At 45.3% G+C, this 18,241-nt stretch overlaps 1 protein-coding gene across 1 annotated transcript in view; it reads right to left on the bottom strand.

Annotated features, from left to right (window-relative positions):
* Positions 1-17,838, bottom strand: part of tiam1b (TIAM Rac1 associated GEF 1b) — an 88,987-nt gene extending 71,149 nt beyond the window's left edge. Inside the window, exons 1-6 of the mRNA XM_038973730.1 lie at positions 17,222-17,838; positions 16,014-16,386; positions 7,404-7,625; positions 6,159-6,396; positions 733-905; positions 300-524 (exon numbers count right to left, since the gene is read on the bottom strand). Coding sequence (XP_038829658.1) covers positions 300-524; positions 733-905; positions 6,159-6,396; positions 7,404-7,625; positions 16,014-16,386; positions 17,222-17,838 — 1,848 coding nt within the window. The remainder of the gene's footprint in view (positions 1-299; positions 525-732; positions 906-6,158; positions 6,397-7,403; positions 7,626-16,013; positions 16,387-17,221) is intronic.
* Between the last annotated feature and the right edge of the window lie 403 nt (positions 17,839-18,241).

Raw genomic sequence — 18,241 nt, forward strand, 5'->3', positions numbered from 1 at the left:
CCTGGTCCAGTAGTCTTCCTCTTCTTGGTATCAGTAACTGAGCTCACACTCTCACACACCTGGTTCAGTATGGTCTTCCTCTTCTTGGTATCAGTAACTGAGCTCACACTCTCACACACCTGGTTCAGTATGGTCTTCCTCTTCTTGGTATCAGTAACTGAGCTCACACTCTCACACACCTGGTTCAGTATGGTCTTCCTCTTCTTGGTATCAGTAACTGAGCTCACACTCTCACACACCTGGTTCAGTATGGTCTTCCTCTTCTTGGTATCAGTAACTGAGCTCACACACTCACACACCTGGTTCAGTATGGTCTTCCTCTTCTTGGTATCGGTCACAGCACTGAGCTGCATGTCTCCCATCTTCTTCATCTTCTCGTCCATGTCTATCTTCTGCTCCAGCTTCTTAATCTCCGCCTTCAACAGACGCACCGTGTCCTCCCGGTGATGCTGCCTGGCAACGGCCGCCGCGCACGCCGAGTGGATGGCCGTGATCCAGTTCTCCAGCTCCGTCTGACTGCAGGTCTACAAGGGGTTAGAGGTCAGGGGTCAGAGGTTAGAGAAAGGGTTACGCAGACCTTTACTCCACACTACAGCATGCTTGGAATATAGCCAAGTAATACAATAATGACCAATCAGGTTAGAACACTGTACATCTAACACACACACACACACACACATACACCCACCCACACACACACATACACCCACACACACGTGGAGCTCCTCCTACCTGGAAGAGAAATGCGTCCCCTAGAGAGTTGCTGAGGCAGAAGACAAAATCCTTCTTGGGGTGTTCAGGTACGGACTGTACGATACTGTTCTCAGCCCACGCTGCATGTTTAGGAACACTGTTGTGATCGATCCCCGACCCGCCGTCCGTCTCGTAGAAGAACAGAGTGCATCCTGGGAGAAAACAGGAACAAAGTAGTTACTCACAACCATCAATCAAATCAAATCAAATGTATCTGCATAGCCATTTTTCCAATAAAGTGCAAAATGCAGTCACACACAAAGTATCAATGAAAAAGGTTAAATGTGATGTATATTTCTAGACAGTAATAGCTTTCTTCCTTCAAATATCTTACAGGGGGAAATTTCCCTGCAGAGAACACAACAAATCAAATAAATAACAGCTTGACTTGTTTTATCAATTTAATTCTGCTCTCTAGTGGCCAGCGGTAAGAAGTGCCGGTCTGGATTCTCCAGGAGGGAGCACGCATAATCAGAATGCTGATGTGGCCCCTAGAATGCTGATGTGGCCCCTAGAGAATGCTGATGTGGCCCCTAGAGAATGCTGATGTGGCCCCTAGAGAATGCTGATGTGGCCCCTAGAGAATGCTGATGTGGCCCCTAGAATGCTGATGTGGCCCCTAGAGAATGCTGATGTGACCCCTAGAGAACGCTGATGTGGCCCCTAGAATGCTGATGTGGCCCCTAGAGAATGCTGATGTGGCCCCTAGAGAATGCTGATGTGGCCCCTAGAGAATGCTGATGTGGCCCCTAGACAATGCTGATGTGGCCCCTAGAGAATGCTGATGTGGCCCCTAGAGAATGCTGATGTGGCCCCTAGAATGCTGATGTGACCCCTAGAATGCTGATGTGGCCCCTAGAATGCTGATGTGCCCCCTAGAATGCTGATGTGACCCCTAGAATGCTGATGTGGCCCCTAGAATGCTGATGTGGCCCCTAGAATGCTGATGTGGCCCAGTCAAGTGGTATTAAAGGCCTACTCTGTGATATTTAGGTTAATGATGTGGCCCAGTCAAGTGGTATTAAAAGGCCTACTCTGTGATATCTTCAGGGGAACTGTAAATAAATTACATAGGGTTATATTGAGTACAGTGCTGTAAATACCTCTTCAGGGGAACTGTAAATAAATTACATAGGGTTATATTGAGTACAGTGCTGTAAATACCTCTTCAGGGGAACTGTAAATAAATTACATAGGGTTATATTGAGTACAGTGCTGTAAATACCTCTTCAGGGGAACTGTAAATAAATTACATAGGGTTATAATGGAGTACAGTGCTGTAAATACCTCTTCAGGGGAACTGTAACACCACAGCAAATATAAGCAGTCGCCGATATATCTTCTAAAGCCATTTACATGTTTTAAATGTAAAGGCTACGGCTATGCATCGCAGCAGCAGTTATAGTAGTAGGCTGAAGGCATCCGGGTGTATAGTAATTGTAGTAATAGTGTATATATATGTAAAGAGTAAGGCTATATGTGGGGAGTGCGTATTGATATAAAAGGCTATCGCTGTATGGGAGGGCAGGCCTCACCTTTCAGACAGACCGGTAGCTCCTCCATACAGTATTAGTAGTAATAGTATAAAGGGTATAAAGGGTATGGCTAGATGGAGGCCTCTCCTACCTTCGAGGCACACCCTGTAGGTCATACTAGTTCTAGTAGTAGCCGTAGTAGTAGTAGTAGTAGTAGTAGTATGTGTAGCAGTAGTAGTAACATTTGTAGCAGTAGTAGTAGTAGTAGTAACATTTGTAGCAGTAGTAGTAGTAGTAACATTTGTAGTAGTAGTAGTAACATTTGTAGCAGTAGTAGTAGTAGTAGCAGTAGTAGTAGCAGTAGTAGTAGCAGTAGTAGTAACATTTGTAGCAGTCGTAGTAGTAGTGGTAACATTTGTAGTAGTAGTAGTAGTAGTAGTAGTAGTAGTAACATCTGTAGCAGTAGTAGTAGTAGTAGTAGTAACATTTGTAGTAGTAGTAGCAGTAGTAGCAGTAGTAGTAACATTACATTTTTTACATTTTTTTACATTTTAGTCATTTAGCAGACGCTCTTATCCAGAGCGACTTACAGTAGAGTGCATACATTTTTATTACATTTTTACATACTGAGACAAGGATATCCCTACCGGCCAAACCCTCCCTAACCCGGACGACGCTATGCCAATTGTGCGTCGCCCCACGGACCTCCCGGTTGCGGCCGGCTGCGACAGAGCCTGGGCGCGAACCCAGCCCAGCCTGGGCGCGAACCCAGAGACTCTGGTGGCGCAGCTAGCACTGCGATGCAGTGCCCTAGACCACTGCGCCACCCGGGAGGCCATCTGTAGCAGTAGTAGTAACATTTGTAGTAGTAGTAGCAGTAGTAGTAGTAGTAGTAGTAACATCTGTAGCAGTAGTAGTAGTAGTAGTAACATTTGTAGTAGTAGTAGCAGTAGTAGTAGTAGTAGTAGTAGTAACATCTGTAGCAGTAACATTTGTAGTAGTAGTAGCAGTAGTAGCAGTAGTAGTAGTAGTAGTAACATCTGTAGCAGTAGTAGTAACATTTGTAGCAGTAGTAGTAGTAGTAGTAGTAGTAGCAACATTTGTAGTAGCAGTAGTAGTAGTAGTAACATTTGTAGCAGTAGTAACAGTAGTAGTAGAAGAGGCAACATTTGTAGTAGCAGTAGTAGTAGTAGCAGTAGTAGTAGTAGTAGTAGTAGTAACATTTGTAGCAGTAGTAGTAGTAACAGTAGTAGTAGTAGCAGTAGTAGTAGTAGTAGCAGTAGTAGTAGTAGCAGTAGTAGTAACATTTGTAGCAGTAGTAACAGTAGTAGTAGTAGTAGTAGCAACATTTGTAGTAGTAGTAGCAGTAGTAGTAGTAACATCTGTAGCAGTAACATTTGTAGTAGTAGTAGCAGTAGTAGCAGTAGTAGTAGTAGTAGTAACATCTGTAGCAGTAGTAGTAACATTTGTAGCAGTAGTAGTAGTAGTAGTAGTAGCAACATTTGTAGTAGCAGTAGTAGTAGTAGTAACATTTGTAGCAGTAGTAACAGTAGTAGTAGTAGAGGCAACATTTGTAGTAGCAGTAGTAGTAGTAGCAGTAGTAGTAGTAGTAGTAGTAGTAACATTTGTAGCAGTAGTAGTAGTAACAGTAGTAGTAGTAGCAGTAGTAGTAGTAGTAGCAGTAGTAGTAGTAGCAGTAGTAGTAGTAGCAGTAACATTTGTAGCAGTAGTAACAGTAGTAGTAGTAGTAGTAGCAACATTTGTAGTAGTAGTAGCACTAGTAGTAGTAGCAGTAGTAGTAACATTTGTAGCAGTAGGAACAGTAGTAGTAGCAGTAGTAGTAGTAGCAGTAGTAGTAGTAGTAGTAACATTTGTAGCAGTAGTAGTAGTAACAGTAGTAGTAGTAGTAGCAACATTTGTAGTAGTAGTAGCAGTAGTAGTAGTAGCAGTAGTAGTAGTAGTAGTAGTAGTAGTAGTAACATTTGTAGCAGTAGTAGTAGTAACAGTAGTAGTAGTAGTAGTAACATTACATTTTTTACATTTTTTTACATTTTAGTCATTTAGCAGACGCTCTTATCCAGAGCGACTTACAGTAGAGTGCATACATTTTTATTACATTTTTACATACTGAGACAAGGATATCCCTACCGGCCAAACCCTCCCTAACCCGGACGACGCTATGCCAATTGTGCGTCGCCCCACGGACCTCCCGGTTGCGGCCGGCTGCGACAGAGCCTGGGCGTGAACCCAGCCCAGCCTGGGCGCGAACCCAGAGACTCTGGTGGCGCAGCTAGCACTGCGATGCAGTGCCCTAGACCACTGCGCCACCCGGGAGGCCATCTGTAGCAGTAGTAGTAACATTTGTAGTAGTAGTAGCAGTAGTAGTAGTAGTAGTAGTAACATCTGTAGTAGAAGTAGTAGTAACATTTGTAGTAGTAGTAGCAGTAGTAGTAGTAGTAGTAGTAGTAGTAACATCTGTAGCAGTAACATTTGTAGCAGTAGTAGTAGTAACAGTAGTAGTAGTAGCAGTAGTAGTAGTAGTAGCAGTAGTAGTAGTAGCAGTAGTAGTAGTAGCAGCAGTAGTAGTAACATTTGTAGCAGTAGTAACAGTAGTAGTAGTAGTAGTAGTAGCAACATTTGTAGTAGTAGTAGCAGTAGTAGTAGTAACATCTGTAGCAGTAACATTTGTAGTAGTAGTAGCAGTAGTAGCAGTAGTAGTAGTAGTAGTAACATCTGTAGCAGTAGTAGTAACATTTGTAGCAGTAGTAGTAGTAGTAGTAGTAGCAACATTTGTAGTAGCAGTAGTAGTAGTAGTAACATTTGTAGCAGTAGTAACAGTAGTAGTAGTAGAGGCAACATTTGTAGTAGCAGTAGTAGTAGTAGCAGTAGTAGTAGTAGTAGTAGTAGTAACATTTGTAGCAGTAGTAGTAGTAACAGTAGTAGTAGTAGCAGTAGTAGTAGTAGTAGCAGTAGTAGTAGTAGCAGTAGTAGTAACATTTGTAGCAGTAGTAACAGTAGTAGTAGTAGTAGTAGCAACATTTGTAGTAGTAGTAGCAGTAGTAGTAGTAACATCTGTAGCAGTAACATTTGTAGTAGTAGTAGCAGTAGTAGCAGTAGTAGTAGTAGTAGTAACATCTGTAGCAGTAGTAGTAACATTTGTAGCAGTAGTAGTAGTAGTAGTAGTAGCAACATTTGTAGTAGCAGTAGTAGTAGTAGTAACATTTGTAGCAGTAGTAACAGTAGTAGTAGTAGAGGCAACATTTGTAGTAGCAGTAGTAGTAGTAGCAGTAGTAGTAGTAGTAGTAGTAGTAACATTTGTAGCAGTAGTAGTAGTAACAGTAGTAGTAGTAGCAGTAGTAGTAGTAGTAGCAGTAGTAGTAGTAGCAGTAGTAGTAACATTTGTAGCAGTAGTAACAGTAGTAGTAGTAGTAGTAGCAACATTTGTAGTAGTAGTAGCAGTAGTAGTAGTAGCAGTAGTAGTAACATTTGTAGCAGTAGGAACAGTAGTAGTAGTAGTAGCAACATTTGTAGTAGTAGTAGCAGTAGTAGTAGTAGCAGTAGTAGTAGTAGTAGTAGTAGTAGTAACATTTGTAGCAGTAGTAGTAGTAACAGTAGTAGTAGTAGTAGCAACATGTGTAGTAGTAGTAGCAGTAGTAGTAGTAGCAGTAGTAGTAGTAGTAGTAGTAGTAGTAGTAACATTTGTAGCAGTAGTAGTAGTAACAGTAGTAGTAGTAGTAGTAGCAGTAGTAGTAGTAGTAGCAGTCGTAGCAGTAGTAGTAGTAGAAGCAGTAGCAGTAGTAGTAGTACAGTAGTAGTAGTAGTAGTAGTAGTAGTAGTAGTAGTAGTAACATTTGTAGCCGTAGCTATAGTGTATATAGAGCCAGTAGATAGTAGTGTGTATAGATACAGTATATACTGTAGGGTAGGTACCTTTGAGGCAGACCCAGTAGCTCTTCCACTTCCTCCTGGTGGCTGACTCCACCTTCTTGCTTTTCTTGTGAACCAGGATGTTCTTGACGGCCAGCCGGCCTGCCTTCCGCACGGTTCCCTGGACAACGCTGTGCAGGGGATCTGATTGGTAGGCTGAACTCATGGTGCTCTGCTCATCACTCAGGGCTGAGCCCGCCTCCTCCAGACTCTCTGTCGGACATGAGCTCATCTCCAACTCCTGATCATAACATTAAAATTCAAATCAATAAAGCTTTATTGTGCCCGAACTGCAATTTGTTGGCAGCTTAAAATACATAGACAGACAAAGGACTGAAAACAGCAAACCCCCTGAGAGCCTGGTTCCTCTCTAGGTTTCTTCCTAGGTTCCTGCCTTTCTAGGGAGTTCAAACGCCCTGAGAGCCTGGTTCCTCTCTAGGTTTCTTCCTAGGTTCCTGCCTTTCTAGGGAGTTCAAACCCCCTGAGAGCCTGGTTCCTCTCTAGGTTTCTTCTTAGGTTCCTGCCTTTCTAGGGAGTTCAAACCCCCTGAGAGCCTGGTTCCTCTCTAGGTTTCTTCTTAGGTTCCTGCCTTTCTAGGGAGTTCAAACCCCCTGAGAGCCTGGTTCCTCTCTAGGTTTCTTCTTAGGTTCCTGCCTTTCTAGGGAGTTTTTCCTAGCCACCGTGCTTCTACATCTGCATTGCTTGCTGTTTGGGGTTTTAGACTGGGTTTGTGTATCACTTTGTGACATCTGCCGATGTAAAAAGGGCTTTATAAATACATTTGACTTGAAACACACATAGCAGAGTGATGATGATTATGATCATGTGTGTGTGTGTGTGTGTGTGTGTGTGTGTGTGTGTGTGTGTGTGTGTGTGTGTGTATTTATGTGTGTGTGTGTGTGTGTGTGTGTATTTATGTGTGTGTGTGTGTGTGTGTGTGTGTGTGTGTGTGTGTGTGTGTGTGTGTGTGTGTGTGTGTGTGTGTGTGTGTGTGTGTGTGTGTGTGTGTGTGAACCAGAATCACCACCCACCTGTCTGAAGTTCTCGTAGACCCCCTGGACCCCATCACTGTGTGTGTGTGTGTGAACCAGAACCACCACCCACCTGTCTGAAGTTCTTGTAGACCCCCTGGACCCCATCACTGGGTGTGTGTGTGAACCAGAACCACCACCCACCTGTCTGAAGTTCTTGTAGACCCCCTGGACCCCATCACTGTGTGTGTGTGTGTGAACCAGAACCACCACCCACCTGTCTGAAGTTCTCGTAGACCCCCTGGACCCCATCACTGGGCGCTCCCCCGTTGCTGCTTCCGCTGTCGCTGCCAGCGAACAGGCTCCGCCCCGCCGCCGAGCACACGGAGAAGGACATAGACATGGTCTTATAGCGCCGGGAGTGATGCTCCGCCCCCGACACCGTCACCCCGTCGATGCCACTGTCCTCGTACTCACTGCCCTCTCCGGCAGTCACATCCTGGAAACACACAGGTACAGTCACACAGGTGAGACACACACACACACACACACACACACACACACACACACACACACACACACACACACACACACACACACACACACACACACACACACACACACACACACACACACACACACACACACACACACACACACACAGGTAGAGATGAGACACACACACACACACACACACACATGACACAGGTAGAGGTGAGACACACACACGACACAGGTAGAGGTGAGACAGACAGACACAGACACACACAGGTAGAGGTGAGACAGACATACACAGACACACACAGGTAGAGATGAGACAGACAGACACACACACACACACGACACAGGTAGAGATGAGACACACACACATACACGACACAGGTAGAGGTGAGACAGACAGACACACACGACACAGGTAGAGATGAGACACACACACATACACGACACAGGTAGAGGTGAGACAGACAGACACACAGTCTATAGACACTTGTTGCATTCTATTGGTCTCCAGACATGTGGTCAGTCTGACAGCGAACCAAGCTTCAGTCCTGTCACACCAGCAGCCCTTTACCTTGAGTCCATACCGTCTCTGCAGATGTAGAGGTGGCAACCCTGCCCTTAAATCCAACATGTTGAGGTCACTGATCCTACCCTGTCCTACCTTAGTCTAGTCTACAGACGGGTCTTTCTAGAAACTAGGGTACCAGTGAGGTGCCCTTAAATCCAACATGTTGAGGTCACTGATCCTACCCTGTCCTACCTTAGCCTAGTCTACAGACGGGTCTTTCTAGAAACTAGGGTACCAGTGAGGTGCCCTTAAATCCAACATGTTGAGGTCACTGATCCTACCCTGTCCTACCTTAGTCTAGTCTACAGACGGGTCTTTCTAGAAACTAGGGTACCAGTGAGGTGCCCTTAAAAATCCAACATGGTGAGGTCACTGATCCTACCCTGTCCTACCTTAGCCTAGTCTACAGACGGGTCTTTCTAGAAACTCGGGTACCGCTGAGGATTTCCTACACTGGACAACTTGTTATAGCTGTTGATAAGGTTATTGACAATAATCAATTATTTTTAAAAAGGTCTAAGAACTAAGGGGGATCAATAGTTGTATATATTCAATACAATTCACAAGTTGATTTAAACTGTTTAACCGTTTATCGTGGTTGGTGTCTTGACGGATGACCAAAATCATGTGACATAAAACATGACTTTTCTGTCCTTACATTTATGTCAGTGTATATTGTCGTTATATCTTATATTAAGCATGAATGAGTTAAATTAGACATTGCACTTGAACCCTGTAAGTTTCCTGGCTTCTAGCTGTCAGACAGTGTTCAGAAATACAGTGTAACTATGTAACAGTGTCTCTTTATGTTACGAGGTGAAAACAGTTTTCGTGGGTTCACAAATCCCAAAATAATTCATGTGATTGCTTCTAACCGAAAGATTTACCTAACCTTGACACTTAAAACCAACAAATCGATACCGTCATTAACGTGGTTCTTCAACAAACTATGCATAATTCTTGTTGGATGCGAGCTGATTAGTTACACCGTGATATTTTAACACATCATCATCTGATCAAGTAAGGGAATTTTTCCCGAATGACAGTCAAGTGACGAACAGCTGTTGTGATAGCGACAAACAGCCCAAGTGATGGAAAAACGGGGTCGAGAAAATATTTTTGTGTTTCATTCGTTACGGAGGTTAACACAGTTGTGTCTGGATCCACGTTGGATCTAATATCCCTTGATGTTGATCATCTGTTGCTGTCTGCTTCATTTCTACAGCAGGTTCTCGTTAGATTTAACAGAGAAAGCATCAATGCAATATTTTCATATGTTTTTGATCCTCGGATTGGACATGGAGTCTGTGTATGATAGACTATTGCTCAACACCCAACACTATTCCTATGAATTATTCTGGATATAATATGTTTTTGATCCTCGGATTGGACATGGAGTCTGTGTATGATAGACTATTGCTCAACACCCAACACTATTCCTATGAATTATTCTGGATATAATGCCAACGAATGACAGCCTAGTGGGCTACTCAATATGATCTGGTAATGAAATAACATGACGAATACATTTTGGTTTCCATGTTATACAATACCCAAGGGGCTTGAAGTAGCCTACCTAGAACTTGACATTGGAGCTCAGAAATTAAAGTACTGGAATAGGTTTCTACCTTGAAAATCAGAAATGTCTTTGTAATTATTGTGGCCAATTTATAGGTTCTCCTGCTCTTTTTTTTATAATTATCCTCAATTAACTGTTTGTATTTTGTTTTTGTGAGAAATGTGGCCTCTTGTTTGTTTTCCCCGCTACTTCAACTGAAGGGTGTCGCTCTCCTCTGTTGGGTTAGAACCACGTGTGGTTATTGTGAGAACGAAAACATCTAATGTTGGCTTCAACTTGGCTTTCTATTCAAGTCCTTCCATTACTAAAGCAACCAGGTTTTTGGTCCCTTTCTCATTATAAAAACAGCAACGGGGAGATTTAAAAGGTGAGATAAATGTTACCTCTATTCACGTCTATATTATGTGTGCCTGGATCGGCCACATAGACTACAGAAACATACCCACGAATGACAGCCACGAATGCCTGGATCGGCCACATAGACTACAGAAACATACCCACGAATGACAGCCACGAATGCCTGGATCGGCCACATAGACTACAGAAACATACCCACGAATGACAGCCACGAATGCCTGGATCGGCCACATAGACTACAGAAACATACCCACGAATGACAGCCACGAATGCCTGGATCGGCCACATAGACTACAGAAACATACCCACGAATGACAGCCACGAATGCCAGGATCGGCCACATAGACGACAGAAACATACCCACGAATGCATCCAATTATTATATATTTTTTTGTACTTTTCACCCCTTTTTCTCCACAATTTTGAGGTATCGAATTGGTAGTTGCAGTCTTGTCCCATCGATGCAACTCGCGTACGGACTCGGGAGAGGCGAAACTCTCCTCTCCTTACCAACTCTCCAACTCTCCTTACCCCAACTCTCCTTACCCCAACTCTCCTTACTCCAACTCTCCTTACCCCAACTCTCCTCACCCCAACTCTCCAACTCTCCTCACCCCAACTCTCCTTACTCCAACTCTCCTTACTCCAACTCTCCTTACACCAACTCTCCTTACACCAACTCTCCAACTCTCCTTACACCAACTCTCCTTACTCCAACTCTCCTCACCCCAACTCTCCTCACCCCAACTCTCCTCACCCCAACTCTCCTCACCCCAACTCTCCTTACACCAACTCTCCTTACACCAACTCTCCTTACACCAACTCTCCTTACACCAACTCTCCTTACTCCAACTCTCCTCACCCCAACTCTCCTCACCCCAACTCTCCTCACTCCAACTCTCCTTACCCCAACTCTCCTTACCCCAACTCTCCTTACTCCAACTCTCCTTACCCCAACTCTCCTTACCCCAACTCTCCTTACCCCAACTCTCCAACTCTCCTTACTCCAACTCTCCTTACCCCAACTCTCCTTACCCCAACTCTCCTTACCCCAACTCTCCAACTCTCCTTACCCCAACTCTCCTTACCCCAACTCTCCTTACCCCAACTCTCCTTACTCCAACTCTCCTTACCCCAACTCTCCTTACCCCAACTCTCCTCACCCCAACTCTCCTCACCCCAACTCTCCTTACTCCAACTCTCCTTACCCCAACTCTCCTCACCCCAACTCTCCTCACTCCAACTCTCCTTACCCCAACTCTCCTTACCCCAACTCTCCTTACTCCAACTCTCCTTACCCCAACTCTCCTTACCCCAACTCTCCTCACCCCAACTCTCCTCACCCCAACTCTCCTTACCCCAACTCTCCTTACCCCAACTCTCCTTACCCCAACTCTCATTACCCCAACTCTCCTTACTCCAACTCTCCTCACCCCAACTCTCCTCACCCCAACTCTCCTCACCAATCTCCTCACCCCAACTCTCCTTACCCCAACTCTCCTTACCCCAACTCTCCTTACCCCAACTCTCCTCACCCCAACTCTCCTCACCCCAACTCTCCTCACCCCAACTCTCCTCACCCCAACTCTCCTTACCCCAACTCTCCAACTCCCCTCTCCAACTCTCCTATGCCTTAGGTTCTGCCCTCTCCTCTCTGACTGACATGGGAATCTAAGAAGGGTCCAACCAAACTGTCTGTCACGCCCTGACCATAGAGTGCCCTTGGTTCTCTATGGTGTTGTAGGTCAGAGCGTGACTAGGGGGGTGTTCTAGTTTTCCTATTTCTATGTTGGTGTGCTTGGTATGGTTCCCAATTAGAGGCAGCTGATTATCGTTGTCTCTAATTGGGGTTCATATTTAAGTTCTCCATTGTTCCCACCTGTGTTTGTGGGATATTGTTTGTGTTGGTGCTTGTGTCACCACGTAAGTCACGTTGTGTTGCTTGTTTCTTGTTTTGGTTAAAGAAGCTTCACTTTAAATAAATATGTGGAACTCAACTCAACACTGCGCCTTGGTCTCTTACAATAACCATGACAATGTCTCCAGGCAGGTCACATGACCACATCATGCGCTCGGCGGCTACATTCACCCGCTGCCCGCACCATGGTGATATGGCCAACACACACACACGCACACACACACGTTTTACTGTCACACTGTTATCCAGGCCCCACTCATTATCATAACAAAGGGCAGAGTGTGTAAAGGAGTGATTTTACACAGACACATACGAGCACAGCAGACCTGCTTTCTCTTTACGCTTCATCCATCTCTGGACCTTATTATCAACTCTAGGAACAGGACCGACAGAGTAATATCTCTCAGACACAATGAGGAAAAATAGGAAGGAGTCTTCAGAGAGGAAGAGAGGGGTATATATAGTGTTAGTGAATAGGGAGCATTAGATTTCAGAGCAGCTTTCTATAATAATATTCTGGGGCTGCTGCAGAGAGACAGACAGACAGACCGAAGGAGAAAGAGACAGACAGACAGACAGACCGAAGGAGAAAGAGACAGACAGACCGAAGGAGACAGAGACAGACAGACACAGAGACAGAGACAGACACAGAGACAGAGACAGACACAGAGACAGAGACAGACACAGAGAGAGACAGAGACAGACAGACAGACAGACAGAAGGAGACAGAGACAGACAGACACAGAGACAGAGACAGAGACAGACACAGAGAGAGACAGAGACAGACAGACAGACAGAAGGAGAAAGAGAGCGAGCGAGATGGAGAGAGAAATAGAAAAAGAGAACGATATACATACACACACAAACACAGGAACACACACACACACAAACACTGCTTACAAACAGACACACCACCTACAAACAAACACACACTGCTTTCAGACACAAACACATCATATACATATTTATGAGCTTGAGAAAGATGTAAGTAAACAAAACACAAATCCTCCACTCTCATTTGTTTGTTTTTCCTGTGGAGTGGAATCAAATTCACATCGACTCCGGATCTGACTATAATCAGTATCATATTAGTGTTATACCATGGCATTCTTGAATAGTCATTTCTGATTGGCTTGAACGGCATTCTGGAGCCTGCATTATTTCCCTATAACGCACGGTACATCAGCACGGTAGAATTAAACGGCTACAGTTCATTCTTACATGTTTTATGTTTGAGCTGCTTTTGAAAGCAAAAGTCGAATTGAAAACATTATTGGCATTGTTGATTTTCATAATAGCAAGCTACAGGACTGATGTTTTGGTTAGCTAAATTAGCGAGTCTGTTTGGTTACCACAGCCACTAACTGTAGCCATCTAGTAAACTTGCTAGCTTCATCCGTGGATGTTACACACATTTCTACCTGCATTATCGATCATAGTGTTTTGCTGGAAAAACATCCACTATCGTTCCAAAGTTTGGGGTCACTTAGAAATGTCCTTGTTTTTGATAGAAAATCTTCTTCTTTTTTTGTCCATTAAAATAACATCAAATTGATCAGAAATACAGTGTAGACATTGTTAATGTTGTAAATGACTATTGTAGCTGGAAACGGCAGATTTTTAATGGAATATCTACATAGGAGTACAGAGGCCCAGTATCAGCAACCATCACTCCTGTGTTCCAATGGCACGTTGTGTTAGCTAATCCAAGTTTATCATTTTAAAAGGCTAACTGATCATTAGAAAACCCTTTGCAAGTATGTTAGCACAGCTGAAAACTGAAAACCCTAAACCTCAACTAAATATTGTAATAAATAATATGGAAATTGTGCAAATTGAGGAGACTAAACTGCTTGGAATAACCCTGAATTGTCATGGTCAAAACATATTGATACAACAGTAGCTAAGATTTGGAGAAGTCTGTCCATAATAAAGCGCTGCTCTACCTTCTTAACAGCACTATCAACAAGGCAGGTCCTACAGGCTCTAGTTTTGTCACACCTGGACTACTGTTCAGTCGTGTGGTCAGGTGCCACAAAGAGGGACTCAGGAAAATTGCAATTGGCTCAGAACAGAGCAGCAGGGCTGGCCCTTGGATGTACACAGAAAGCTAATATTAATCATATGCATGTCAATCTCTCCTGGCTGAAAGTGGAGGAGAGATTGACTTCATCACTACTTGTATTCATGAGAGGTATTGACATGTTGAATGCACCGAACTGTCTGTCTAAACTACTGGCACACACCCATGCATACCCCACAATACATGCCACCAGAGGTCTCTTCACAGTCCCCAAGTCCAGAACAGACTATGGGAGGCACACAGTACTGCATAGAGCCATGACTACATGGAACTCTATTCCACATCAGGCAACTGATGCAGCAGTAGAATCAGATTTAAATAACAGGTACACATACACCTTATGGAACAGCGGGGACTGTGAAGCAACACAAAGACACATGCTTACAAAACACTCGACAACATACGCACTCTACACATGGATTTTCTGTTGTAGATATATTGTAGAAGCCTGAGGGCAAACACTTAATATGTTGTGAAATATGTTATGAATGTATTGTAATGATTTTAAAATGTATAACTGCCTTAATGTCTTTGGATCCCAGGAAGAGTAGCTGCTGCCTTGGCAGGAACTAATGGGGATCCATAATAAACCTCAGGAAGAGTAGCTGCTGCCTTGGCAGGAACTAATGGGGATCCATAATAAACCCCAGGAAAAGTAGCTGCTGCCTTGGCAGGAACTAATGGGGATCCATAATAAACCCCAGGAAGAGTAGCTGCTGCCTTGGCAGGAACTAACGGGGATCCATAATAAACCCCAGGAAGAGTAGCTGCTGTCTTGGCAGGAACTAAATGGGGATCCATAATAAACCCGAGGAAGAATAGCTGCTGCCTTGGCAGGAACTAAATGGGGATCCATAATACACCCCAGGAAGAGTAGCTGCTGCCTTGGCAGGAACTAAATGGGGATCCATAATAAACCCCAGGAAGAGTAGCTGCTGCCTTGGCAGGAACTAAATGGGGATCCATAATAAACCCCAGGAAGAATAGCTGCTGCCTTGTCAGGAACTAAATGGGGATCCATAATAAACCCCAGGAAGAATAGCTGCTGCCTTGGCAGGAACTAATGGGGATCCATAATAAACCCCAGGAAGAGTAGCTGCTGCCTTGGCAGGAACTAATGGGGATCCATAATAAACCCCAGGAAAAGTAGCTGCTGCCTTGGCAGGAACTAATGGGGATCCATAATAAACCCCAGGAAGAGTAGCTGCTGCCTTGGCAGGAACTAACGGGGATCCATAATAAACCCCAGGAAGAGTAGCTGCTGTCTTGGCAGGAACTAAATGGGGATCCATAATAAACCCGAGGAAGAATAGCTGCTGCCTTGGCAGGAACTAAATGGGGATCCATAATACACCCCAGGAAGAGTAGCTGCTGCCTTGGCAGGAACTAAATGGGGATCCATAATAAACCCCAGGAAGAGTAGCTGCTGCCTTGGCAGGAACTAAATGGGGATCCATAATAAACCCCAGGAAGAATAGCTGCTGCCTTGTCAGGAACTAAATGGGGATCCATAATAAACCCCAGGAAGAATAGCTGCTGCCTTGGCAGGAACTAAATGGGGATCCATAATAAATACAAACGAACACATTTCTAGCAGCAAAATGTGTTAAATTATAGCCATGGTATAATAGCGGCAAAATCAACCAGGGGCTCTCTGGGTTCTCTGGAACATAAAGGCAACTCTGTGGAAGGTCAGTTCCACTCCTCTAGCGTGTGGTGGAACACACCTTCCACGTCGTTCATTAGTTTCAATAGAATGCATAGCTCCTCGTTAATTATCCATTACGTATCCTACCAGTGTGGTCTTTGATATGCATTCAGTGTGTATCCTGTGACTAAAAACAAACATGGAGTCAGTGTAACAACATGGTGACATCCTACCTGTATGGTCTGTGCCCTGCGTCCCTGCATGGTGGAGCAGGTGGCAGCCCGGTAACTGGTCAGGCCCTCAGACAGGCAGTGTGAGCGTCGGCATGGCAGAGTATAAGCTCCGTACGAGTTCCCATCCTCCTCCTCCTCCGGAGACACCATCTTATCACCCTCCCGGGCGGAGCGGTTAGCGTCATGGTGCCACTTAGCGTAGCGTCCAGCGGGCCGGCGGGTCGGGGTCTTCTGACCCCCGTAGAGCTGGTCCAGGGAGTTGGCCCGGCCTGCTGCGTCCAGACCCTCCAGACCCTCGGGGGACACGAGCCCCCGCAGGCCGTCACAATCAGGGAAGTCCTCTGCCTCCTCCGTGTCGATGATCTCCTCTGTGCTGAAAAAAAAAGAGACGGAATTTGAATGGATTGGAACTGACAACCCTCCAGTTGGCTGCTTCTCTACATTTACATGTTAGTCATTTAGCATATCCAGAGTCATCCAGAGTGACTTACAGTTAGTGCCTTCATCTTCAGGTAACTAAGTAAGACAACCTCATATCACAGTCATAGTATATCACGGTCATTCTCTAACCTGGTGAGGTGTTCCCTGGCTGAGGTCTGACCTCTCTAACCTGTTGAGGTGTTCCCTGGCTGAGGTCTGACCTCTCTAACCTGGCTGAGGTCTGACTTCTCTAACCTGGTGAGGTGTTCCTGGCTGAGGTCTGACTTCTCTAACCTGTTGAGGTGTTCCTGGCTGAGGTCTGACTTCTCTAACCTGTTGAGGTGTTCCCTGGCTGAGGTCTGACCTCTCTAACCTGGCTGAGGTCTGACTTCTCTAACCTGGTGAGGTGTTCCTGGCTGAGGTCTGACTTCTCTAACCTGGTGAGGTGTTCCTGGCTGAGGTCTGACTTCTCTAACCTGGTGAGGTGTTCTGGCTGAGGTCTGTCTTCTCTAACCTGGTGAGGTGTTCCTGGCTGAGGTCTGACTTCTCTAACCTGGTGAGGTGTTCCTGGCTGAGGTCTGACTTCTCTAACCTGGTGAGGTGTTACTGGCTGAGGTCTGTCTTCTCTAACCTGGTGAGGTGTTACTGGCTGAGGTCTGTCTTCTCTAACCTGGTGAGGTGTTCCTGGCTGAAGTCTGTCTTCTCTAACCTGGTGAGGTGTTACTGGCTGAGGTCTGTCTTCTCTAACCTGGTGAGGTGTTCCCTGGCTGAGGTCTGACTTCTCTAACCTGGTGAGGTGTTCCTGGCTGAGGTCTGACAGACTGAACTCCAGACTGTCTTCTCTCCACATGTCGGCTGATTTGGACCTCTTCTTCTTGAAGCTGACCACCTCTCGGGGTTCCCTAGGTCCGTCTCTAGTCTTCTGAAGGTAGGTCGCCTCCCCTGTGTTACTGTATAGGCCTGGTCCTCTGTCCTGTAGACCCTGGGGTTCGTGGGGTCTAGCCCCAGGTGACGCTGCGTCTTGATGGAGCGTTACAGACGGGTTGTCTCGGTGGGTATGGAAGGAGACTGGCCGGAGGTTCATGGCCATGCGGTCCACCCAGATCGGAGAGGAGTAGTCTGACAGGACATTGGTCTGATTGAAGGGCTCCAGGGCGTGGTCCGCTAAGGACTGTGGGATACTAGGGGTGCTGCTGGAACGCGTGGAGGTCTCCGAGTTACGGTGATCTACTTTGCCTTGCGAGGCGTGACAGTCACGGGAGCGGCGGGTGGAACCAGAGCTGGACTGGGACTGATGGTGCTTGTTGGAGATGCGGAGAGATCGAGACATGTGCTTACGGGACAGGTGGCCATGTTGGGTGCCGTAGAAGGCATGGTCGCCGTTCTGGCTCTCCACGTTGCCCATGGTTACAGTCTACAACAGAAAAGACAGGTACCTACACAGATAAACAACTCGTGATGTTACAGAGATACGTGTCAAACTAAGTAAACACACTATGCCCTGCATACAATAACATAACCGACATCCATATCAAAAATTGTCATCTTGCAAAGAACTTAGATCATGTATTAGTTAACCAACCTGCAGTCTGGCGTTGACATCACTGGCACGTTGAGTTTCAACCGTCAGGCTGCCTATCCAATCACAGAGAGAGAGAATGGTCCTGATGCCGCTGATAAGTACTCAAAAGATCTGGAGAAGAGAGAAAACAGAAACCCTGGTCAGTCATCGCTGTAAAAAATAACAAAACTATAGTCTTTCTGAAGGAACATGAACTTTACAAGAGGAGGGACTCTGCCTGCTGGGA

The sequence above is a fragment of the Salvelinus namaycush genome, chromosome 34 (assembly GCF_016432855.1).
Source record: "Salvelinus namaycush isolate Seneca chromosome 34, SaNama_1.0, whole genome shotgun sequence".
Lineage (NCBI taxonomy): Eukaryota > Metazoa > Chordata > Actinopteri > Salmoniformes > Salmonidae > Salvelinus > Salvelinus namaycush.